The following is a 26640-nucleotide window of genomic DNA, read 5'->3' as shown; positions in this document are numbered from 1 at the left end:
GAAACAGGTGAAAGGGTGAGATTTCTAAAGATCCTTATGAGTCAACTGAGATTTGTGTTTAAAGGGTACACATAATGAAAAACTCTCTTTTTGAGAGGTTGTGATTTGCATTTGCCTACCACCTCACACAGTGTCAAATATGACAACTAGTCAGGTTTTTTGTGGGCTGCCTTGAACATAGGATTCAACAAGCCATTCAGATTTGGCTGACCTTCCTATTTAACATGCAGATTCATAAACAAAAAACTTCCCCACATCTGATTATGTCACCTTCTAGCTTCAGAATACCCTTTGCAAAGGTGGGTCATACTTTTCTTGCAAGCAAACATGGAAAGTGGGTTAAAACAATGAGGCACTAAAAAGTAGCGGGTAAATCGAGAGAGGATAAAGAAAGGGATGCTCAGACAAACAGTATGAGAAAAATAATGTTTTGTAAAATCAACCATGTCAACATATCATTGTAGAGAAAAACAAAACACGAGTATGATCTGAACATTAGCATTATATATCCCCTTTTAAAAAGTAGCATTCAGGAAGAACACATTAGGGAAGGAATAAATCACACATTGCATTGAATGTACCTCGGTGCAGCCTGATGTTCTCGACAGCAGGAAGAGTATTCCTGCGAGGGATAACCGACACTGCAGTCGTCACATCTCCGTTCTGGCTACCTACTGAGTGGGGGCTCCCAAACGGCCCCTCTGACCCCTGGCTTGGTTTAGGGGGCCTGGGAGGAGGAGCGCAGGAGGACTCCGAGCTGGAGGGTGTCAAGGCATTGTGATTCTTATCAAACGTCCGAGGGATCTGGTAAAAGGAGCCAGGTGTTGTGGGGAGGTCATAATTGTCATGTGCACGTTCGTTGCGTGTGCATGGTGGCAAGTGCATTGCAGGGCGTTTTGAAGGTATAGAAGCTCCTCATTCTCCAGGTCCGGCTCACCCAGTCCGCTGTGAGCCGGTGCCCTCGGAGCTGAAACCTCGAGGAAGCACGTAACATGCCTCCTCAGAGTCCTCATGTCCCGGTAACTGGTGTTTGCCTGGCTTTGGCAGGCTGTAGAAGCCGTGCAGCTGAGCACCCATGCCGTTCAGACAGTGGGAGAAGCCATGGGAGAGTTTCTGCACCGCAGTGTCACTCCCCATAAACAGATTACTTCTTGTGGCCTGGGAGAAACTGGCACTCCTGCAACATAGACAAAGACATGCACACAAATAAACAAATGCACAAATTCATTATTATTCTCCCCACTTTCCCAAAGTACTGAAATATTTTCTTGAAGCAGACATCTGGCTCCAATTCCAATCCTAAACAATGGCAAATGTCTAAGAAATGTCTCTTTTACAGTAGTATATAAAGTCCAACGCTATTACCCCTAAAGCCACTAGATGGCACTGTCGCACTCTTGGTCTTAGCACAGTTTCAAAAAAACAACACACTTTGCCATCAGGGTCTGAGCCCCTTGATACAGCTTTACTGTAGCAGACACATTCAATTTGAGTATTCTTAACGTTTCCTTGAGAAGCTGATTTGTTCTCATGTTTTCTGTATGTTGGCAGGGCGAGGGCATCCATGTTAAGCAGGAAAATGCCATGTCTTACCCTAGGGACATGCCTCATTTATTCTGGCTCCTTAGTAGAACTTGACCTTGAGAGCTTAGACATTTCTAGCCAGTTAGGTGAGCAATGGTCCGACTTAGTTGGCCAATGCATAGATAAGATATCCTCAATGAGTCGTTTCTTTATGTCTGAATTCATCTCTCATGAGAAGTTATGCATAATGTGTTAGCTACACTGCAGGTTTTTAATGGTAACGTTCAATCTTGCTTATAAATGTAACCATTTCAAAGTAATATAATTAATATTGACATATCATTTTGCTCTCCCTGTCTCTATGACTGCGTTTCATCAATTCTTCGGCTTTCTTGTCAGGAGTTAAAATCATTAATCAATAATACTGTTCATCACTCCTGCCTGACATCATGGGGCTTTTTACGTAGATTAATTCATACACTGGTCATCAGAGCAGTAGAGCTTCATTCTGACGTAAATCATACCCAGCCACCAGATGTCTGCCGTAATTAGCAGACCCACAGAGCAGAAGCTGGGGAGGGAGTGACAGATATATCTGCATAAAGCTGATAAGATGGATTGTGAGGTTTCATTTCCTGGTTTTCACAGAGGTCCAACACAGCAGATTTATGTGCAAATGGTGTGGCTGAGAGGGCAGTTCTCCCCTGTGTGAGTCTAAAGCTATAGGAGTGATGAATTGCAGCTTCGGCCTCATTGATCATCTACTGTGCCGGGCTATCTGGTGAATGGCATCATTATTGAAGCTGCCTTTTGATTCGTGGAAGCGGGCATGATGGCAGCAGGAGGCGAGGTGAATGGAAAACTCAGGAGCGCATTTAATATAACACCGTTTTTTGTTCTCCTGCTCAGCATGTAGCTGATATATATATATATATATATATATATATATATATATATATACACTTATACATATACAGTACTTCCAACATCTGACATGTGTTTCTACAGTATGTTATTGTTTTAATGTGATTAATATACTGAAAATTGTATAAACTCTGTTAAATATTTATTTACAGGAGTTTTACAATGCAATACCGTCAATGTTCTTCTTTCTTATACAGTGGAGTATCCCTACATATTATTATAAGTCTTTGGGTCATATTACATGGAAGTTAGAAAAAATGAATTGTGAGTGATGAATATTACATTTTACATAAAATATTAATTTAAATTAAAAAAGCACTGAAATCTAATTTGAATAGATGTGTCCTATGTGTCTAGTGTAGTGACACTTTAGGTGTTAAATATAAGCCACTCTATGGAAGTTATTGATATCATGAAATCTAAAAAAATAATAGAACATAAAACAATTAAATTAAATTAAATTTAGAAAATATGAAAGCACTAAAATAAAAGTGTGTCCTATGTATAATCTGTAGTGATGCATTTTACATGCAACCCGGTATCACGGCAAGACGTGAACATGTGACGATTTACCATGCTGGGAGACGTGAATATGTCACGATTTTGTCCCTTCAAACGTGACAGTTACACTGTATTGTTAACCCATGTTAACCAGTGGAGAAATACCCGGAAATGCCAAGCAAATGCTACCCCGATGGTCGGTTGTTATTGTCAATATTAATATAATAATGATTTATTTTTTAATAGTCACACTCGATTACGCCGTCGGGGTAGCATTTGCTTGGCATTTCCGGGTATTTCTCCACTGGTTAACAATACCGTGTAACTGTCACGTTTGAAGGGATGAAATCGCGAGATCTTCACATCTCCCAGCATGGTAAATCGTCACATGTTCACGTCTTGCCATGATACCGGGTTGTTTACATGTACTTTATACATATTTTATATTTTCCTTGAAGGAAAATAACATAACATACAATTAAAATCTATGTTACCTATCTTCAACTATCTACAGTATGTAATCATTTTAAATCAAATGTAAAGCTAGAAAATAACACAAACCTTATTTGTTTAAACATGTTTTCATCTGCCACACTAATACCTTTAAGATTACCAATTTTTCATTTCAGAGGGCATTTATCTTTAAAATGTAATATGTTACTTTTAAGATACTTCCTCAAACAGAGCACTTTTACAGGACATATAGCCTTTCCACAATGCTTTATCACACGTGTACACACACACACACACACACACACACACACACACACAACACACACACACACACACACACACACACACACACACACACACACACACACACACACACACTCAGTAGTTTTATCCCTTAGAGGCTTCTACGCTGAGGAAACGTCCTAAACCTGTACGTTGACCTGCATCAATGGATAACAGGAAACTGACACAGGACGCCTGAGGGTCGTGACCTTTACCGTGCACTCTCTGTCTTCCTGCTCATGCACTGGTGGAGGAGGAGGTAGTCCTGGGGAGCACTGTTGGACAGGGAGCCGTGGTGTGAGTGGCGCACAGGCACATCAAAGGTGAAGAGCACTGGCTGGCTGGAGTGGATGGGGGCCGACGGCTTGCGATCTCCGGTCAGGGGAGCCATTGAGCCGCTGACATCTGCTCCCACAGAACGGGGCATATGGTGCAACCTGCCATCTGCAGACAGGGGAAAGGCGACTTATTGATTGTTTAACCCATAACATGTTTTCTTTTCAGGCTTATATAAGAAGTTTAAAGCACTTTTATGCAGATTAAAGTAAGTAAACATCCCTAAACCATTTTTCTTCTGAAGTCACAATACTTGAGTCAAAGGGTAGTGTGTAATTCATTTGATGGGTTTAAGCCTTTACATGACCTTGCTTTGTCTTGTACTCAGTAGCTTTCAGTATGCACTGATCAATAGAGAAGAGGGATCTGTCTCAAGGGAGCAGAGAACACAGAATCCTTCTGCTTTTCTGGGCTGCAGGGTGCGAGTGATTCACCAGCACATGATCCAAGCTATCCTTTTCGACCAGTGCCAGTGTGCTTTCTTTGATTGTATTGAGTTGCATCATTCTGCACAGCGGGACTGTGTGAACAACATGGTCATACAGTCTTTTTGTTTATGTGTGACATCCCTGATATCTGCATTGAAAGGCTACAAAGAAAAGACAAATCTGAGAAGGAGATGCTGCAAATAGACTAGGCAGGGAGCCAAAATGAGGAGGCGCACACTGGGCTGTAGGAGTGGAGAGTGGGCGGCCCACTGATCCATCGACCCATGGTGCTGTGTGCAACACTAGCTGATGGCAGAGAGGGAAAAAAACTCCACCAATCGGGTTCTCTCTCTCTTTCACTGTACACAAGGTTTTGTATGATCATATGTATACAAGTGCAACGAGATGCATCTATTTAAAATTGGGTTGGTTATTCAAAATATTGATAATATATTGCTAAGTTTTTGATTTGTTTGTTTTATGAAAAATAAAAATGCCCAATACAACATTCAAAGGACTTTGATAATGTTTGGAATTGTATTTTTGGTCGAAGAAGAAGTCTCCAACCCTCAGTTTATTACATTCTTCTTCATGATGGGAGCTTGAATCAGTGTGTATTAGGTATTTTTTGTTAAATGAATGACTATCAATTACATCAAATCTCAATAGGTGATATTCTTTAATCACCTAATCTGTCAATCAACTAGAGCTACAACAATAAGTCAACTAATCAACAATAATTGATTAACAGAAACAAACTGCCAACTTTGATAATCGATGAATTGTTTAAAATTAAATTCAGTCAAAAATGCAGACATGGAGATTTCTTGATTTGATCTGTTTTTTCACTTTTAGAGTAATGTTTCGGTTTCACAATGACATAACAAGGCATTTAAAGACAACACCTTTGACCAGGCAGCCTATTACAGACATTTTGTTTGTATTAATGAAGGTACAAATATATATATACACTATCTGTTATATAGATATAATTGATCAGATGCAATCATAAGCTTAAGGACATCAAGACGATTCAGAAAATTATGAATTGCTCTAATATAAATCATATCTGAAAACTCACTTCCCACTTCTTTCTAACAGACACACATGCTTTTTTCTTATCCTCCACCATTCTCCCCCTCTTCTATCAGACCTTTACTGAGCATGTTATGGGTCAAACTGCCCTTTAAGAGGGCAATGTCATGTGAGTCATAATGTGAGCTGACCATACAGAGGAACACAGCCACAGTGAAAAACCGAAAACACACAAGTGTGGTGTGTGAGCATGCGTATATGCATGTTGGGGTGGTGGGAGGGGCGGGGGGTATTTTGAAGCCCAGTTAGCTGAATGAGGTCACATCCATGCCTTAGGGGGAAAAGGCTTCTGCTGTGGGGTCTCCAGGCCAGTGGACATCAGTGAGATGCCCGGGCCCACAGCCACACAGGCAGGGACTCCCCCTCATGATCCTCAATTATGCCATTGTTCTGAGCGATTCCACTCTCCCTAGGCTGGTTAGGCATCATCTTCCTTCTCCACAAAAAGCTTTGTAAAAGCTTCCATCTACTGTGGTGAGTACTAACATGGGTAGATATATTGATTTGTTGTAGAAAGACAGCTCCTCCCCCTCCTACTACAGTGGTGAGCTGCATGGAAAAACACATGCAATGACTCAAATACTGACGACACAACGCAACTTCAAAAGTGTGTGCGCACAAGAGCATGTTTTTGTGTGTGCCTTAAATGATTTTTTTTATGAACTGACTCGACTGTCAGAATCAGAAGGAGAAGAAGTACGACTTGTCCATGTCTGCTGATGGAACAGCAGACATGGCTCATCACTGACACTAATGGGTCTGATGATGTATGTTACCACTGGGAAGCAATTCCATCAAGTCGCTACACAACACAGAAATAGAGAAAACAGCAGAAAATATAAATGCTGAAAGTGTCCCCTAGATGCTTCTAGTAATATTCCCACAACTAATGTACAGTACTGTGACCATCAATATAAAGATGGCGAGAAGCTTATTAACCAAAGTGAAAAGAAACATATCATAATACATCTTACAAAGAAAATCATAAAACTGGGAGGGACTGGCACCAGTAAAATAGAGGCTTATTATAGCTTTTTAAGTTAAGAGCCTAATCCAATCCAATCCAACTTTATTTATGTAGCCCTTTAAAACCTCCAGACCAGTGCTGTACAGAGAGATATATCAAATATAAAATCACACAGCTCAGCTCACAAAACATAAAATAAATACATTTAAAATAAAAGATACAAACACAAAACAAACTAGAATAAACGTAACTATTACAAAATAAAAAACAGCCATATAATAAAAACAATAGACCACTGAAAGCAAATAAAAGCAACAATCTACTTGTTTACGAATGCTAAGGAGAATAGGTGGGTTTTAAGACGGGATTTAAAAACAGACAGTGTGGGAGCCTGTCTGATTAACAAGAGCAGGTCGTTCCACAGTTTAGGGGTGGCTGCAGAGAAAGCACTGTCCCCTCTAATGTCATTAGCAGAGACGGTTTTCTTGACGACTCAGCTGAAACCGCAACATCAAACAGGCCAGTTAAAAGAGAGAAAAGAGTTCATCCCATGACATTCCTTAGTGTGAAACAAACATCAGACTATCAACAGCAATGCATTAAAAGACCCTTTGGGTTGGTGAACGACATATGGCTATTCTGGGTCAAAGAGCTCCTAAGTTCACGAGCAATTTTCCAATTATTCTCTATAATACATCACCTAGTGTCTCATCTGCTCCGTGGCTATAATCTAATAGAAACCGGCTGCTGGTCTCAGGAGGCCAAAATTAGAACCGAGCTGGATCACTAAGGACAAGAGCGTCTTTGTAGGGTGCTCATTTCCTCTCAGTCCAGCTAGATTTAGACGAGGACATCTGATAATCTAATCTCAAATGAGAAAAATCTAAAATAGAAAATACCACTGTAACCCATTGAATTGAAAGGGGTTCTAATGGAAACATGAACAAAAATGAAATATTTAAATGTTGTCAACATGGTATGCTTTTCATCAGGATTACAATAATCTCTTTAATATTCCAAACAACATAATTATTTAAAGTACATCTTGTCCACCTGCTTTCAATTTCACTGCAAGAAAAATGCAATTTACTTAATGGTTTCATATGAGATTGCACTTAAAAATATGACCTCAGGGCCATGCAGTTACAAGGAGTGTTGCAAATTAACCTAAAATATGGCTCTGCATGGTGGCCTGCTGGTGGAGGAGGGGGGGGGGCATCTTGTGACACAAGGGTCAGACAAAGGTTTGATCCCCCATGGGTCCTGTCAAAATGCCCTTGAAAAGGCCTCTACCTGTTCACGTTGGTTTAAATCAATCTAAAAAAAGAGCATTGGCCAAATGACCTGACCACAGTATAGTATGTGCAGAATACTTCAAAATTGAATTCCAAGTTCTAAATCTAACATGATTTTTCTTTTTTTTCAACTCTATTCATGACGTTTAAACCGAGTATTTCTAAACAGTTGCAGATACAGATTCAGTTACACTACAATATTGGTATTACACTATTTTTGTTTAATTAGATTCAAATTTGAGGATTTAGTATGAGGTTTTAAATATTCTGTTTTATGTGATGACATCAATGAGGACAGACAATCATAGCTTATTTCCAAAGCCTCAAGCTTTGAATGTAAAAAAAGACCCTAGTGTAGGATGCAGCCCTACTTCAGTGTGAAACTGATTCCTTTTCACTGGTGATTCCACGAATATAGATACATAATTTGTTGCTGTGCTTGGATCTTCCAGCTCAGTGACTCTTTAAAGCAACACTGTCGCAGGAGCCCACATAGTGGGACCATTTGCATGTGGGGCTATGGGTGGGGGGGGGAGCTTTCCATGAGACTGACATAACTCGATAAAGGACATGCTAGCTTCAGCAGAAATGGGTTAGTTGACACAGCGGAGAGTTGTTAGCACTGGGGGAGTGTGACGCTCAGCAGGGAGAGGGAAAATGGCGTCCTTGCTCTGCTAGTTAGTCTGAACTAAGTCAACAAAGAGACATGGCTGTTTCATTCTACTTTGAAAACAACTCCGAAGAGTATTAAGCAGAGCAGACACACAGGTCCCTGATTACATTACTCCTCTGTGCCTGCCCCGCACCACAGCATCATGTGAGCACCGCCCCCTCCACTACACCGCGACATCAATTCGCTCCAAAACACTGGACCGATCAATTCACCTAAAAGGCTCAGGCTTGTCTGGGGCTAAATACAGAGTTTGGCTAAAGTCTTAAATAGCAACTGGTGGAGTTTGAGTGTTGGTTTTCATAGTTTCACAGGAAAAAATTCAATATTTACCGGGGAAGGACTGTGCCACTGAATGCCAGCAAACTAATCTGTAAGCGAAAAGGATAATGTGCTCTGACAATAGAGTGCATTACAATATGGGGACATGCTTGGTGTGGAAACACTGATGTCACTAGGAATGGAAACAGTTTTTATTGTGTATGCTCTCAATTACAAAACACTTTCCACTTGTAGTGTTGATGTTTTATACAATCACTGCAAACACCTTAAGTGCATTTTTTAAGGGTGAATACATTGGATTCTGGGATGAATCAAATCCCTTTGATTGTGTTTATACAGCTTGGTTGCCTGTTAACAATTCTAGAAAATAGAATGTTGAGTAAGAACCCAGGTTTTTTTTTTTTTAAAATAGAACACAAATATATCATTTTATGGTGTCTGACAAAATAAATAATTAAATAAACTGAAAGATTACAGTGATATTTTCAACTCCATAGCATAATGCGTTGGCAGATTGGACTACAAAGTTGAACCACTGATACTGGTCGTGTCAAGCAGGTAACCCAACCCTTGAGATATGGTTAGGACTAGACATCAACCTTGAAAGGTTAAGGTTTGGCAATGGCCTCCAATGGATAGGGTCTTGGGGAATGCGCAGCGCTCCTAAGGAGCGCAGCGTGGTGCACGGGCTCTCAGGTAAATATTTTTTGTTTAAAAACCTATTTAAAAACTCCTGTAGTAAAACCAATAAAGGTTAAAAAAGCCCTGTTTGGTCTGGGTTAAAAAATGTTTAAGAAAATGCAATAAAAGGGATAAAAGAGAGCAGCGGCATTATTAACAAAATGGGTAACACTTTATATTAAGGTACACAAATTAACCATCAACTAGTTGTTAATTAACATTCATATTAGCAGTTTATTGGCTCTTTATTAGTCATTATAAAACACTTATTAATGCCTTATTCTACATGACCATATTCTACAAGTAATAAGCCATTAGTTGAGAGTTTTTCCTCAATAACCCTCTAATTAGTGCTTATTTGTTGCAAGTAAGGAAGTTGTTGTACATGAGTTTGGGTCTTAATATGCTCTGCTCAATATGGGCCTAATAAGGCAGTAGTACCACAAGAATAGTAATTCTCCCATAATAACACTTAACAAATATGGTCTATTCTTATGTAACAAGACATTAAACTATAAGTGTTAATTGTGTCTAAATAACTCAAAATTAGGTATGTATATCTAAGAATATGTTCCCTATTTTAAAGTGAAGTCTTGCTCATAACCAATACGAGTTTGACTCTAATTGACCTGAACAGGTTCCCTATTCTAAAGTTGCCTCCTCTTCACACTTTGTAAATACATTATAGCACACAACTACTGAAATTAACCTCAACAGTACATGAACAAAGTAGGCACGCGGTGAAATATCTGTTTTTATTAATGAACCACTAAAGAGAGGTTCAGACACATACCAAAACATGTCAAGTTTCTCCAAGGCTGAGAACACATAATGCAGCCTGTACTTTTTAATAAAAACAGATTTTTAACAGAGTTTATGTATTTGCGATCATGTGTGACCTGCTTGTATGTACTTACACAATAGGAGTACTGTTCTCTCTGTGTTGTACGCTCAGTATTAACATAGATTAAACAGCCAGCCAAACTCTTTTGAGAGCCAGGGAATGAGCAGCCATGCTCCTTTATTGATTTATTTGCAGTCCACTGAAATTCAAACGGAGTGAAACTATAAAAAAAGAAATTACAAGGCACTTAATGATCTCATACATGCAAGTGTAACATACACAGATTAACACATGGGATCGCTAAGTGTAAACAAGGTAAATATAGCTAATGCTTGCAGCTAGCTAGCTGTACAATAAGGATAGTGTGGCTAACGCTAGCATGTATGCTAACGCTACCGTGTATGCTAACACTAGTGCAAATGCTAACGCAAATGCTAGCGCGAATGCTAACGCATTTTCTCATTGAGTTTAAACATCTCCAAATGTCATCACATAAACACAATACTTGTTGTCATTGCTTTCTGACGGACTTGACCCTTTTACTCTTCAGGTTGCATAGGAAAATTAGAAGCAGTGTACTGCCATACTATTCAGTTCACTTTCTCCTACTTCCTGTACCCGGTTTCCTGTCTAACCTTCAGTACACATTTTACACAAATATAAATGTGCAAATATGAAACATAGGCCTACAGTTCAATATCACCTTGCTATTTGTAGCTGAACTGTCAATACCCCAACACATATTATTAGATATAAATACCTAATTTTGAGTTATTTAGACACAATTAACACTTATAGTTCTCATTCATAACACTCCGTTCGATGTCTCATTATGGGATGCGCCTCAACGCGTATGCAAACAGAAGCATCAATCTCATTACGCCAATCCTGATTGGCTGGTGATCTTGACGTCAACGTCAGGGAATCCACCCACCCTTTAAGTAGCTTGCGCTACGACGCAGCGTCATTCAAACACCTCTTCTCGCTTCAGAGCACATCTCGTTTATCAGTAACCGGGCTAGCTTAACGGTCCACAGACTGAACCCAAGCTAACATTCGGTCGACGGGCGCTTGCCGGTTACTTTTTTGCTTTGCAAGAAGATTTAGCAATATTAACACACCAGTTAATATTGGAATCTGCCTCGCCGTCGCTTTCTGTCGAAATAACGGTAAGGTTTGATGTTTTTCTTCAAGCTAGTAACATACCTGTTGCTAGTTTGTTCTTCCCTCCACACCGACACCACGGTAAAGAGGACGTTCTCTTTTCTCTCTCACACCAGAGGAGATACAACACACCAGTTAATATTCTTTAAAGAATAAATTCTACACCGTCGCCTTTTTTTCCTTTCGGACTAACAGCAAGGTTAGATTTTTTCTCAGTAGCGTACCTGTTACTAGCATGTCCACTCCACGCCGACACCCCGGCGATCGAAGATGGACCCTTCTCTCCCTCACACCAGAGGAGTCAGGGACTCGGAGGCTCGGCTATGCGGCTGCGGGTTTAAAATGTCAGGCACAGACTCACACCAGGTCTGCTCGGGCTGGAACACGCCCGGGAGGCTATCGATAACCCCGGCTCCTGCGGGCATTGTACTCGCTTCACCATGAAGAGCCTCCGCCGACGGTTAGCACGCCAAGCTAGCTTATAGGGACAGGGCCCCCTCATGTCCGCTGATTCGCCGTCCGGCAATCAAGACATGGTGGCGTCCGCCGCAGAGATTGAGCCCCGCGCTGTGTCAGACTGGGGCTCAACAACAGCGACAGCCACTGAACCGGAGCCCCACGCCGTTTCAGGCTGGGACCCGGTGGCGGCAAGAGCCGCGAGAGCGGAGCCCCGCGCTGTGTCAAGCTGGGGCTCCCAATTTGACCTCACCATGGTTCCACCCGCGGAGGATGTCCTGGAGTTGAACTACATGGAGGACGAAGAGGATACCTCTGAGTTCCTCCTGTCTGACTCAGATGGGGATGACATCTTCGTTTCATCAGCTCAGGCTGCTAAGCCGGGAGTGATGTCCGCTCACCCGGGCGAGAGCACACCAGCTTCGCCCGTCCTAAGCATGGACTTGCAGGCCGTGTGTCACTGCGCTGCGTCCAGGCTGGACATCCCATGGCCTGAAGCGACCAAGGAGACCTCCAGATCTCGCTACGAGGGGAAGAACTTGCCCCAAGCAGCGAGGACGAAGAGGCAGCTCCTTCCAGTCTTTCCGGAGATGCTGGACGAGGTGTCTGTCTCGTGGAGAGACCGTCCCTTCAGCAACAAGGCCCCAATCCAGGGTGCCTCCTCCCTGGACTGTGACGGTATGGAGAGGCTCGGCCTGCTCCGCATGCCGCCCATGGAACCGCTGGTGGCAGCCCACCTCCAACCGAGGCTGGCTTCGACACCAAGCAGGAACCCCATGCTACCGACAAAGGCAGACCGGTTCCAGTCAGCGATGACCGAACGGGCCTATAAAGCCGCAGCTTTGTCCGCCAGGGCTCTCAACGTCTCCTCGCTGCTGACCGCCTACCAGGCGGAGCTTTGCGAGGACATGTCGAGCAGACCTGAGCCTGCCGTGTGGGACGAGATCGCAGCGATCACGGACATTTGCCTCTGTGTGCAGCGCTGTGCAGTCCAAGCCACGGGAAAAGCATTGGGAATGATGGTGGTACAGGAGAGAGCCAGGTGGCTCAATCTGACCAACCTTCCACACCGGAAAAAAGAAGATGTTCTGGACATGCCTATTGTTCCCGAGGGCATATTTGGCTCCGCTCTAGCTTCAATGCAGCTGAGGTGCGAGTCAAAAAGGAAGGGAGACGAGGCTCTCCAGCTCTGTCTCCCCCGAAGGGTCCAGCCGCCACCTCCAATGGTCCCGCGGCAGGCCTTCACCCAAGCTGTCTCACGTCCTGTTCGGTTCAAAATACCGAAGCAGCAGAGACCGCAGCCAGTCCCGGGTCCCCAGCCCAGGCACGAGGTAAGAGGGAGCTGGCCAAGAAAATCTCCGGTCCCGGCAGCAGCCACTCAGGCGCAGCCAACCCAGGTTTTCAGCCACCAGGCGAGGAAGAAGAAGCGGGCGGCCTGACAGCCTCCTCTCCTCTCCTCGATGAAGGAGCTGGAAGTTCCCTGTTCCCCAGCTCCAGAGCACGTTCCAGTGTTGGATGCTCATGTGTTTTCGGGGTGCCGCCATGCCCCCATCTTCCCGCCGCCTCGAGTGATGCCAAAACGTCATCCTCAAGTTCGCGCCATCAGGGAAATTGACTTAACATCAAAGACAGCAAGTTCCGCTGCCTGTTTAAGTCACACAAACACATGTCATCATTGTTGTTTCAAAATAAATCATTTTCCACTGTCGTTTCCAGGCTTGAAGCCAAGTCAATAAAAATGTCAATAAAAATGAAAATAAAAACAATAAAAACAATAAACAGTCTGTCGTCTGCCCCTCTTTTGAGAGCGGCTACGGCCTCTCTCAAAAGGCGGACAATAGACGGGATTGTGAAGGCACCACCGCCACGCGTATGCGCAGTGTCGGCCGAGGTTGTCAACCTGGGGTACCACCGTGTTCAGACACTAGAGGGCCCCATAACACAACAAATAGAGACACTGAGGGCAGACGACAGAGCTGTGACATCTCCGCTCGCTTTGAGAAGCGACAAGTGGAGGATGCTCACAGATTCTGCTTGGGTTTTCAAGACAGTAACACGGGGCTACAGGCTCCAATTCGCTGTCACCCCCCCTCACTTCTTGGGCATTCTGTATTCACAGGCCCGGGGAGAGTCGGCCCATATTCTAGAGCAGGGGTGCCCAACCAGTCGATCGCGGGGAGATTCCCAGTCGATCGCGAGATGTGTCTAAAAAAAGAACAACAATATTCTGTTTTATCGTTAATGTCCTATAACAAAATCTTCCTGTGCCAGAATAATGCACTTGAACGCATCAAAGCTTTGTGATTGGCCGGCGTGATCCCATGTGTCGGGGCGTGGCTGGTGGGCAGTGGGCACTAGTTAGCTGTGGTTGTCCGTGTCAACAGGAGTGACAGTCCGCACACACACAAGACTGCAATTATGGCAGAAGCAAAAAAGCCCAAAATATAAAATGTTCACTCCGAGTGGGAGGATGATTATTTTTGTATCTATTCCAATTCAAAGTCCATCTGTCTCATCTGCAATGCGAGCGTGGCTTTATCGAAGAAGGGGAATTTAGGAGCGGCATTTCAAAACAGTGCACAAACGCTACGAGACGGAATTCCCTCCTAATTCTGCCCTACGCTCCAAAAGGGGAGGGGCCTGAGAGCACAGCTAAATGCACAGCAGTCCATTTTCACCCGGCCCAACAACAAGAGCAAGGCTGCTACCAGAGCATCTTATCGTGTCAGTCACGTTCTTGCGAAAGACATGAAGTCTTTCGAAGACGGCGAAGTTGTGAAAGAAGCATTCCTGGAGGCTGCCGGCGCGCTTTTGGGGGACACTAAAAATAACAGAAGCATTTCAACAGGTTTGTGATATAATAAAAACTCAAGTTAGATACCGTTATTAATCAGCTGTAAGTTTTAGTTTGTTTGAACTTATTCATTATAATTATTGTAAAAAATGGTATAAGAATGCAAACTTAAATTGATTATAGTCTATTATCAATTCAGGTTAAGAAGCTAGTGTTGCTTGCATCCTATTTTACAGGCATTTATTTTTATAATCTACTAAAATGCAACAAAAAAAGGGTTTGATTCTATTAATTTGGTCTTTTTTATTGCACTTTGGCAGCAGATTCCTGTGTAGCTTCAGATCTGAGTTGTCTTATTAGTAAGCCTAATTTATACTTTTGTAGCAACACTATTTTTATATAATGGCAAAGAAAGGGTTCAGAGTCTTTTCTTTTTCTCCTGTGTCATATGTGGCAGCACTGTTCAATGTTTCTTGAAAACATTACCCACTGTAGTATGTGACGTGTGAATAAACTCCAACTCTGTATCAACAACACTGTTGTGTAACTTCAGTTAAATACTTGTATGTGTAGATTAGAAAGAGGTAAGATAAAGGATCTGCAGTATTTTATGAAGTATTAATCGTACAAAGGTCAGTTTCATACAAGTAGAAGTGTGTATTTACCTGGTAGTAGGCTGTCAGTAATGGCTACGCCTCTCTATTTGGACTGGTAGATCTCGGCAGACTGGCAACTTTGGTTGGGCACCCCTGTTCTAGAGCAAGAGATTTTCTCGCTGCTAGAAAAGAAGGCTATATCGATAATACCCGCCGAACAGAGTCAGAGCGGCTTTTATTCCAAGTATTTCCTCGTTCCCAAACGGGGAGGGAACGGAATTCGGCCTATACTAGATTTGAGAGCTCTGAACAAATATCTCAAAAGATACAAATTCAGAATGCTCACTCACACATCTCTGTTGCGTCTCGTGCGCCAAAACGACTGGTTCACATCAGTCGACCTGAAAGATGCGTATTTCCACATCCCAGTATATTACCCACACAGGAAATATTTGAGGTTCGCCTTTCAGGGTGTCTGTTACGAGTACAGAGTACTTCCCTTCGGTCTGTCTCTCAGCCCGCGAGTGTTTTTACGGTGTACGGAAGCCTCGATAGCCCCGTTGAGACAACAGGGTATTCGCCTGGCAACTTATCTGGACGATTGGCTCCTTCTCGCACAGTCGGAGCAAGAGGCTATTACGCAGACGAATGTCCTCGTAAAACACCTGCTCGACCTGGGTTTTGTAATAAACACGGAAAAGAGCATGTTGTCTCCAGCCCAGACTGTACTCTTCCTGAGCCTACGCCTGAATTCGGTGCCCTTTACAGCCCGCTTGTCAGCAGAGAGAGTGAAAACCTTCAGGGCTTGCCTCGCTCATTTCCAGCCACGCAAATATGTTCTCTTCAGATCATGTCTGCGGTTGCTGGGGCTCATGGCGTCAGCCATTCTGGTGGTACGACTGGGACGCTTACACATGAGGGAGTTTCAGCGCTGGGTAGCTGCCCTCAGATTGGACCCCGCGCGTCATGGCGGGCGGAGAGTGATGGTCACTATGAAATGCGTAATGGCTCTGTGCCACTGGCTACACCCGACTTTTCTAGTACGGGGCGTACCTATGGGTGCTGTCCTATCGCGGAAGGTGGTCACCACAGACGCATGTCTGACGGGCTGGGGGGGTATATACGAAGGTCGACCTGTGAGGGGTCTCTGGAGCAGAGACCTCCAACGGTCACACATAAATTATCTGGAGCTTTTAGCGGTGTTCCTCACACTGAAACGCTTTCTGCCTTTTCTCAGAGGACATCATGTCCTCGTGAGGACAGATAACACGACCACAATATCGTATATAAACCGCCAAGGGGGTTTGCGTTCTCTCCAGTTACACATGCTGGCACGCAAACTGATCTTATGGAGCTGCGGACGTCTCCTCTCTCTGAGAGCGACGCACGTACCAGGAGTGATGAACCTCGGGGCGGATCTGCTGTCCAGAGGTGCACCACTATATGCAGACTGGACTCTACATCCTCCGGTCCTTCTGTACGCGTTCCCACCCCTGGCTCTGATACCCCCAACTCTGGCCAGAGTGAGAGCACAACGCCACACACTTATCCTGATAGCTCCGCACTGGCCTGCAATGTACTGGCTGGCGGAGATATATCAGCTGCTGTGCGGGCAGCCGTGGCAGCTCCCACTACGCAGGGACATACTGTCTCAGGCGGGGGGGGCGATCTTTCACCCCCACCCAGAGCGCTTGGCACTATGGGCCTGGCCCGTGAGTGGTACAATCTGAATACAGTGGGTCTCCCTCAGAAGGTGATAAACACTATTCAGAGTGCAAGAGCTTCCTCCACCAGGTCTCTCTATGACTGTAAGTGGAGGGTGTTTGAGGAGTGGTGCCTTCAAAAAGGACACATCTCTTTTCAATGTCCTGTCGGGGTGATTTTATCATTTCTACAGGACTTAATTGATAAACACAGAGCTTTCTCTACGATTAAAGTGTACCTGGCTGCTATTGCTGCATGCCATGTGGGCTTTGAGGGAAAGACGGCTAGCCAACATCCTTTGGTCCGCCGTTTTATGAAAGGGGCTCGCAGGCTACCTGTTTCCAGGTCACTGGTGCCCTTATGGGACTTAGCAGTGGTTTTAGATGGGCTCACTCGATCTCCATTTGAACCCCTGGAAGAAGCTGACATGAAACACCTGTCACTGAAGACAGTGCTGTTACTGGCTCTGGCATCTGCTAAGCGAGTCAGTGATATTCATGCGCTCTCTGTACATCCTTCGTGCACTCAGTTTGCCCTGGGGCAAACGAGAGTGTTGCTGAAGCCCAACCCTGCCTTTATACCTAAGGTGGTTGGCTCATGTACCCCAATTGACATTGTGGCATTTCCTTCGCCGCTGTGTTCCTCTGAGGAACAGCGGCCGAATTTGCTGTGTCCAGTTCGTGCTTTACGCATCTATATGGACAGGTCAAAAGAGTTTCGTTGTAATGACCAACTCTTTATATCCTGGGCTAACCCTCAGAAGGGCAAGCCCGTTACCAGGCAACGGCTCTCCCACTGGATTGTGGAAGCGATTGCTCTGGCTTATACGAGTCAGGGTTTGCAGGCACCAACGGGCCTGCGTGCTCATTCTACTTTTGGACTGGCTACATCCTGGGCTTTGTTGAAGGGTGTTTCCATCCAAGACATCTGTGCAGCAGCGAGCTGGTCCTCGCCGCTCACTTTTGTCTGCTTTTACAGGCTAGATGTCTCTGCTCCAAGTGTGGCCCACGCAGTGCTGGGTCCCGTGTTGGGACAGAGTTCTACCTGTTAAGTTCTGGTTGTTTTTGGTGATTTTCGAGATAAGCATGTCTAGCAATACGGGAGTTTCAATATCCCATAGTGAGACTTCGAACGGAGTGTTATGAATGAGAACTATAGGTTACTTACGTAACCCCAGTTCTCAGAGTAACATGAAGTGAGATGTCTCACCAGACGGCCCTTCTTGCTAAGGCGAAGCGAGAAGAGGTGCTTATTTTGAATGACGCTGCGTCGTAGCGCAAGCTACTTAAAGGGTGGGTGGATTCCCTGACGTTGACGTCAAGATCACCAGCCAATCAGGATTGGCGTAATGAGATTGATGCTTCTGTTTGCATACGCGTTGAGGCGCATCCCATAGTGAGACATCTCACTTCATGTTACTCTGAGAACTGGGGTTACGTAAGTAACCTATAGTTTCAGAGTCAAACTACTAGCTTATTGGTTATGAACAAGACTTCACTTTAAAATAGGGAACATGTTCTTAGATATAAATACCTAATTTTGAGTTATTTAGACACAATTAACACTTATAGTTTCATGTCTTGTTACCTAAGAATAGACCATATTTGTTAAGTGTTATTATTGGAGAATTACTATTCTTGTGGTACTACTGCCTTATTAGGCCCATATTGAGCAGAGCATATTAAGACCCAAACTCATGTACAACAACTTCCTTACTTGCAACAAATAAGCACTAATTAGAGGGTTATTGAGGAAAAACTCTCAACTAATGGTTTATTACTTGTAGAATATGGGCATGTAGAATAAGGCATTAATAAGTGTTTTATAATGACTAATAAAGAGCCAATATACTGCTAATATGAATGTTAATTAACAACTAGTTGATGGTTAATTTGTGTACCTTAATATAAAGTGTTACCACAAAATGACATGTGTACTGGATGTAGCTGGGGTGGAGTTTGGAGAGGGGATTTATGAAATGATCTATATATCCTGTAATGTTGTAGGTTACAGACCCACAGTCACTGACGATGGGGTGGCCGACCTCTCACAGTTAAGGTTAGGGGTTGGCCTTGAAAGGTTAGAGTATGTCATCAAGAAGAAAGCCTTACAAGAGTTTTTGTGCAGTTCGCTAATCTGTTGTTACATTCTACACAGACTTCAATTTTTTTCGAAATGTCCCTTTGAGGATAAAGGAAGCAGCTCCTTCATCGATGAGAATGAAGCAGAACATCCTCTACTTAGCAAATACTTTAGAAATGCAGCTGTAAGATGTAAACAGCTGCATGCCAACATAAACTTCTTCACGACTAATAAGTTACATTAAATATCTGCACACTCCTGTACACAGGGGGGAGCTCTGTAATTACACCTTTATCTGTGATTACACGACCAGCCTCCTCATTACGGTGAACGTTTTATAGTGTGAAAGGAGACGGATGCCTATCTGCATAACAAAGAGCCGATTATACTCCAAATTGCTGGTTACAAGTCGAAAAGATGAAGGAAGGTATATAAACATCTACCTACACCAGCTGAGTTGCAAACAAACAGTTGGCCAAAGAAAACTATCCCATTCCAAAATAGTCTCTTTTTCATGACTGTAGCAGCCTGTTCTCCACCAAATAGGTAGATTGTTCAGCAGCTTATTACGACCTATAGTCACGTTTTAAAGTTTACCACCTCTAGTGGTCGTGTAAGAAACAACAATTTGCGGCATATGCTCCCGTTGATTGCAAACGCTCCGGAGGGTCGTATATTCACAAATAACCCTCTCTGGAAAATCCTAAATTGTAGAATAATTTGGCCATTAAAACGCTTTTTGATTTGATTTCTAGCGAGAAATGTATATTGTACTTTTAGAATCCACATCCAGTGGATGTGTAGGATCTATAGTGTAGTTTGATAGATATTAACGAAGATTATTTGAGGTCTCGCCAGGAGAACGTGTACTGTATACTACGTATTTCCCCTATTCCTTTCTATTGACCACAGCGTCCATGTAAAGTTGGCATCAACCCTCAAACAGTATTTCCGGTCTTGAAGTTTTCATAATAAAACCGGAAGTATTCCCCTCGCTGTCAAATTATTTTACAGTGATATCTGCCGTACTCATCCACTAAAAAACATCAGTTTATCCTTGTTAATTAAACGACATTAATTGGTTTAAATGGTGTACAATACTTTTGTGTTTTTAACCTTCGATTCGGAGAAACAAATAGTTTTTTCGGAGTTTAGGAAAGACACTACACTACCCATAATCCTCAGCTATTGTTTGGGACTACAACATCCGCTTTGCTTTACAAACCCCGTGATTAGTCCTCAAGTTCTGTGATTGGATGTTGGAGTGGCAGTGCGCCAAGGTTACGCCAAGCGTCAAACAGCTCTTTGAAATGGAATTAAACCACGGCAGACTATTCAAAACTGGATTTGAACGGGTCCACCACCCCCCCACCCCACTCCCCAGAACTACAAATGCTGGCTAATTGTGTTTCGCAACATGTTCTATGGCACGTCTCCACTGGGAATTGTAGTTTTAAAAGACGTTTTCGTATTTCCCATAATTAGAAGTTGCCAGTATTAAACTGTGTACATCCCTGGAGGTTCAGGGGATGGGAAACACATTGGTATTATCAAATTTAAAACATATAATTATAAAACATAAAATTGCTTGTGTCCATAATGGGCAGCATTAATATACCCACATGACAGCTAAGGTCAGAAGAGCTTTATTTAATAGCTAGTCTTATGTCTTGCAAATATGGCAGTAGCCATCGATCATCTTAAGATAAGATATACTTTATTGATCCCAAGTTGGGAAATGTTTTTGTTACAGCAGCATGGACTACTTTGTTCTACTCCACTACAATTCAGAGGTTAATCTGGTATTTTTACTCCACTATATTTATTTTAGTTACTTTGCAGATTCTGATTAATTATGTGAAATATAAACAACCCTTAAATCAGACTTTAGTTACACCTGAGTAAAATTCAGGGAAGGTGATTGTCAAGTGCCAAAATAAACTATGCAATATATTAGCCGTTAAGTTCTTTGTCAGACTTAATATTTATCTGTTTATACCCCCAACGTTTTTCTCTTATTCAAAAGAAGACCTTAACTTAAAGTATTCTTTAATGTTTAAATAAAGCCTTTTTTAGTTTGTCTGTTTTTATCCATGTATTTTTTTTCTTTTAATGTTTATTTTATTAGCTTTTCTTTTTAATGACTGATTTTAAATGCCATTTTCTTAATCTCTTTCATTTTTTGTAAAGCACTTTGAATTGCCTTGTGTTGAAAAGTGCTATATAAATACACTTGCCTTGCCTTGCCTTGCCTTGTTTTGCACATCCTCCTGTTAATATCTTTGGACGTCCTGCACTAAACTGTTTTATTGTAGAGATCACTACAGTATCTTCTTGATATTTTCTATTCTATATTTCTATCATTGACCTTCTTCTTTCCGCCTATTTTGTATGTAGGCTACTCTTAATATTTTTAATGAAATATAACATATTCAACAAAAAAATGTAATAACGTGCTTTAACCACTAAATTAGGCCCCGGCCACACAGGGACGAAAACGGCTATACGCATAGGATTAACGCCAACACAATTGCAAAAAAGCTTCCGTCCACACGCAATATTCACCGGATAGTGTCTGTCCACACGAGACAGCTCCGTTTAGCCCCAACCGCTGGCGAAGCTGCAGTACATATGCAGGAGCCTGTACGTGGCGCTGTAACTTCCTCCACAAAAGCAGCGAAGAAGCATGGTTGTCATGGTTGCCCTTCTGTTTATTCTCCAGGGTGGGGGCCGAGGGAACTGGGCAGAGTTTTTCGCCAGTCAACGTGTATTAAAGTTTAAATCTTCCAGACAAAATTATAAAAGTGCCGGTCAAAGGTCTTCTTTGTTATTTATTGAGCTTTAAAACAAATGAATAACGAATCTATGGATGGAGCCTCTCTTTTTCCTCCCTCTCTTCGGACAGCGTCAGTGTCTGTTTCATGCAGCAGCTGATCCAGTAATGAGTGACCCGGCCGACAGTAAAAATAAACATATTTATAACTAGTTTAGGTAGTTTGAGAGGTGTCTCCGTCCTGTCAGATTAGACTTCACTCGCGTGTATGTCCATATCGAGAGAAAGATAAATAATCTGAATTCAGTGTGCAGTTTACTTTGACGCGGGGGTGAGCAGCAGAGGTGGGGAGAGGCGGGGCTATTGCCTCATCATTATCAGAAAATGATCGTATAGGGCGTACACACGGAGCCGTTGGACCCCCAGAGCAGGGGTACTCAAACTTTTTTGTTAAAGGTCCACTTGTGAATTTTATACAAGGTCAATGGTCCGGATCAATGCCAGTAAAGTCTCCCCCCCCCCCACCCCCAGAGCGGAGCAACGAAACTGAAATTAAGAAGCAGTTTCGGCAAGCTATGCATGGGGCCCCCTTGAGGGGCTTTCCCGACATCTCGTTGCAGTAAATTAGAGGGTGTTTCATGTTGTCGTTGCTGTCGACCTTCTTAATCTTTTTTTATGTTTTTTGTTTTTTATTTTATTTTGAAATTGTTACGTTTATTCTGGTTTGTTTTGTGTTTGTATCTTTTATTTTAAATTAATTAATTAATTTAATGTTTTGTGAGCTGAGCTGTGTGATTTTATATGTTATGTATCTCTCTGTACAGCACTTTGGTCTGGAGGTTTTAAAGTGCTATATAAATAAAGTTGGATTGGATTGGATTGGATTAATCTACCTTATTTGGGGGCCCCCTTCTGGTCCAAGCACTTGCCTGTCAGTAAACGGCGCCCCTGTATACACACACACATTCAATACATACATACAGTATGATGGCTTGAACTAGTGGGATAAATGGCACTGTTTGTCTGTAGCCAATTAATTGAACCTCGGCAAAAATGGCATTAGAAGCATTAGAAAGTCAAGGTAAACTTACGGTTAACTTGCGGTCTGCAATGTGTGTCACGCTCGCGCACACAAGTAAATATATATGCATGTTCATTCTCACAATGCGTCAGACACAACAAACTACAACTATCATGCAAAATGCACTTTGTGATGTCTTTTTTACATAAATATGTGTCACCGGTGCGTCGAGGAACTCACGCAGCATCAGAAAATGAAACCCTCTCTCTTTTCCTCCGTACCCAAATCTTTTAAAAACAGGGGTACAACGAGCGGATAAAGAGTTGCTGCCGATCTGACGTCAAATCGACAGCGGACCCACAGAAAATTGCTATCAGAAACAATACGTGTTTTGGACGTAATCTCGTCTTTGTTTACATTAGCAAGCCTCGCTAACACTCAGAGCTAACCTGTACTGTAGAGCACATGTGTTTAAAAAGCAGGAAATAAAAAAAGGAATTCACCTTGTGATAAAAAAGCATTTGAGCTCCATACTGTTTCAGAAATAATCTTTGATGTGGTTTAGAACAGGATGGCGTTTTATCACAGCAGAATTTAACTTTATCTCCGGTAGAATTCTGATCAGGCATTAGCTCCGCCTCCTCTTTTTGTTTTTTCAAGCTAAGGACCCAAAATCTGCATTTCTCTAACAGGACTGCAAAAGAGTGGTTTGAGCAGTATGAGGGATGGCTACAATGGGTGAACGGTTTGGTATTTTAAGCAAACAACTTCACAGACATGTTTTGTATATGTATGGCCCTACAATATATTTTTCCAATATAGCATAATAGGTCCACTTTAATTTACATCAGAATTTATTTTTATTTTTTTATAATTTATTTTTTAATGGGACACAGGGTTCGGTCCGGATTGATTTGCAGTTCGGTCCGGATCCGGACCTTGGTCCGGAGTTTGAGAAGCCTTGCCCCAGAGCGTTGCGTATGCCGTTCTATCCACCTTGGGACCCGTTATCGTTTCCGCAGTCGTTTAGTGCCATATTCGGTCGTCCTCGTGTGGCCGAACGGTCTATCAGTGGTTCTCAAATGGGGGTACGCGGACCCCTAGGGGTACGTTGCAGTACTGCAGGGGGTACGTGAGATTTATTTTATGTTAATGAAAAAAACAACATAAGTAATGCATTTAAAACAAACTACTAATAGTAGATTAACTACTTTATTCAAAAGTTTACAGTAACTCTGGATAATAAAATGGGAACAATAAACGGGGTGATCTCTCTTCCTCTCCCTCTCCTGACAGCCCGTCAGTCTCGTGCAGCTCGCTGAACCTGTAATAAGTGACCCGACAGTATAGAATAAATATATGTATAACTAGTATAGCTTGTTCCAGAGTAGATAAACAAGCTAAGTGTGTTAGGTCTAACTCTTAGTGTATTTAATTTTGCTCCACTCAACGGTCCGTCACAGCGGCGGAGCTGTGATCATGCAGAGCTGCGTGTTCTCCGTCAGCAGCAGCTGATCTGATCTCTCTCTCGCGTCCGGTTATACTTCACTCGCGTCTATGTCCAAATCTGTCAGATCTAGCTAGTTCTAGTTAATTATATGACTGCCTGCTTATCAAAGGACACCTAAACAATAAGCGTTGCTTGGCAACGGCTTGTGGCCGCAAAGTATAGCGCAGCATTATGCATATGTTTATATGAGGAATGAGGGGTCAAAATCCCATGCTCATAAAATGCTCATATATTTTTTTATCCATTCCCCACGCCCCAAAATGAATAAATAAATAGATATACCAATTTTGGGAAAAGTAAGGAAGTTTGAGCAGTGTGGGTTTTATATTAACAGAGTTACACATATTTCAAAATTCAGAGTGTAATAACTGCAGTTTGCCTCCCTGTCAGAATGACAAAGATCCTCAGTGATGCTCAAGCCCATGTTTCTCACTTCATTGTAAATACAACTTATTAAAAAGATCAGTTCAATGCAATTAATGTCATCTCAGTGTTATTGCATGATGTTAAAATTGGTTTGCCATGAATTTAGTGATGGATTGTAAACATTTGAAATGTAGCATTTAAGTGTTTCTCAGTTACAAGGTTGTTGTTTTAATAAATCAGACACCGATGGTGCAGCACTGTACCTCTTTATATAGGCATTTTTCCTTAACAAATTGTTTTTGCGCTGATCAGGGGGGTACTTGGCTGAATTTTCTTTTCAAAGGGGGTAACATGATTGAAAAAAGTTTGAGAACCACTGGTCTATATGACACTAAACAGTAACGCAAATGACCGTTTTCGTCCTCGTGTGGCCGGGGCCTTAAACTGTCAAGTTTGAACTGTTAATACAATAAATGATACTTTCCAGTATAAGTTTCCAGTTTAGTTTATGACGGATTTATTTTGTTATCCACACATATATTGTTTTGATATTTGTAACACCAAACCGACAGAAAATATGGTCTTAACATGCAGTGGTCTAGTTCATAAAACATAATAATATCAAACATAATATTACTATTAACTTTATTGTGAAATTGAAACAGAACGGTAAAGAATAATACAATTTCAGTCTCAAGATTTGAAGCTTATGCATTGTACCATGAACCTGTTTACACCTGTAACAGTCAACTGGTGAGGAGTTGGAAAGGTAGTTTCTGAATATGTTACAAATAACACACAGCATACAATGTCATAATAACTTTGTATTATTAGTGTAGGACACGTATGTATGTATAACATCTGAATATGTGTAGTTTTATTCATGTTTTCACATAATTGTACAGGATATTGCTATATTATTTCACATATCGTAGTTCCACACATAAATATCTGATTAGTAAAACATCACAGACAGAAAGGTATATCCGTCATTTAATGGTAAGCTAAAAATAACTAAATATACACAGCTAGATCAGATCGCGTTCTTTTTAGATGCGACTTTAGAGTAGAGGGGAATTCTTGAAACGGGATGTACAGTGTTCCGCGGCATCCGCTGCGAAAATGTGGGGCAGGGCTGTAAAGTGGGGGGGCCAATGGCCCCTTGGCCCTGGTTCCAGCGCCCCTGATCTGAACAATTGCGCCAATGCCAATCTAGAAAATGACACCTACAACCTGGGTCTGCACAAAAAAACAACACAAATGATATAACCGAAATAGATACTGAACACCATATAATCCTCCACTTTAACTCTCAATGACCACATGAATGTATTTAAAAAAAACAATGCCTTGAGTTCTTAACATTATGTAACCGCTTGTTTGCTTCTGGTTGGTCGCATTGAGTGACATTTCTTTCTTGTCGAGGGAAGTTTAACTGTTGCCAACAGCAGTCACATTTTAACTGACATTTCTTGTCGAGGAGAAAATAAAACACTTACCACAACGTCACTGTGTCTACAAGTAAGTTCCTCTTTGATCATTATCGGTATCAAAGAATACATGTCTGTCTGTCTTATGTAATAATGATTCAATGAGGAAGTTTTGATTAGATTACAATATTTCCTCAAAAGTTACATTTTGAAAACTTCAATGAAATGGCATGGTCATCCATCCATCCATCCATCTTCTCCCGCTTATCCGTGGTCGGGTCGCGGGGGTAGCAGTTCCAGCAGAGAGCCCCAAACTTTCTTTTCCCTGGCGACATCAACCAGCTCTGACTGGGGATTCCAAGGCGCTCCCAGGCCAGCGAAGAGATATAATCCCTCCACCCGGTCCTAGGTCTACCCCTTGGTCTCTTCCCAGCTGGACGTGCCTGGAACACCTCCCTAGGG

At 42.5% G+C, this 26640-nt stretch overlaps 1 protein-coding gene across 1 annotated transcript in view; it reads right to left on the bottom strand.

Moving 5' to 3' along the window:
* Positions 1-26640, bottom strand: part of gab2 (GRB2-associated binding protein 2) — a 53923-nt gene that overhangs the window by 5658 nt on the left and 21625 nt on the right. The window contains 5 exon segments of the mRNA XM_034207180.1: positions 582-861; positions 863-907; positions 909-959; positions 961-1177; positions 3900-4128. Of these exon segments, the coding sequence (XP_034063071.1) occupies positions 582-861; positions 863-907; positions 909-959; positions 961-1177; positions 3900-4128 (822 nt within the window).

The sequence above is a fragment of the Gymnodraco acuticeps genome, unplaced genomic scaffold (assembly GCF_902827175.1).
Source record: "Gymnodraco acuticeps unplaced genomic scaffold, fGymAcu1.1, whole genome shotgun sequence".
Taxonomy (NCBI): Eukaryota; Metazoa; Chordata; class Actinopteri; order Perciformes; family Bathydraconidae; genus Gymnodraco; species Gymnodraco acuticeps.
The sequence above is the reverse complement of the archived record's forward strand: the minus strand, read 5'-3'. Positions and strand labels throughout refer to the sequence as shown.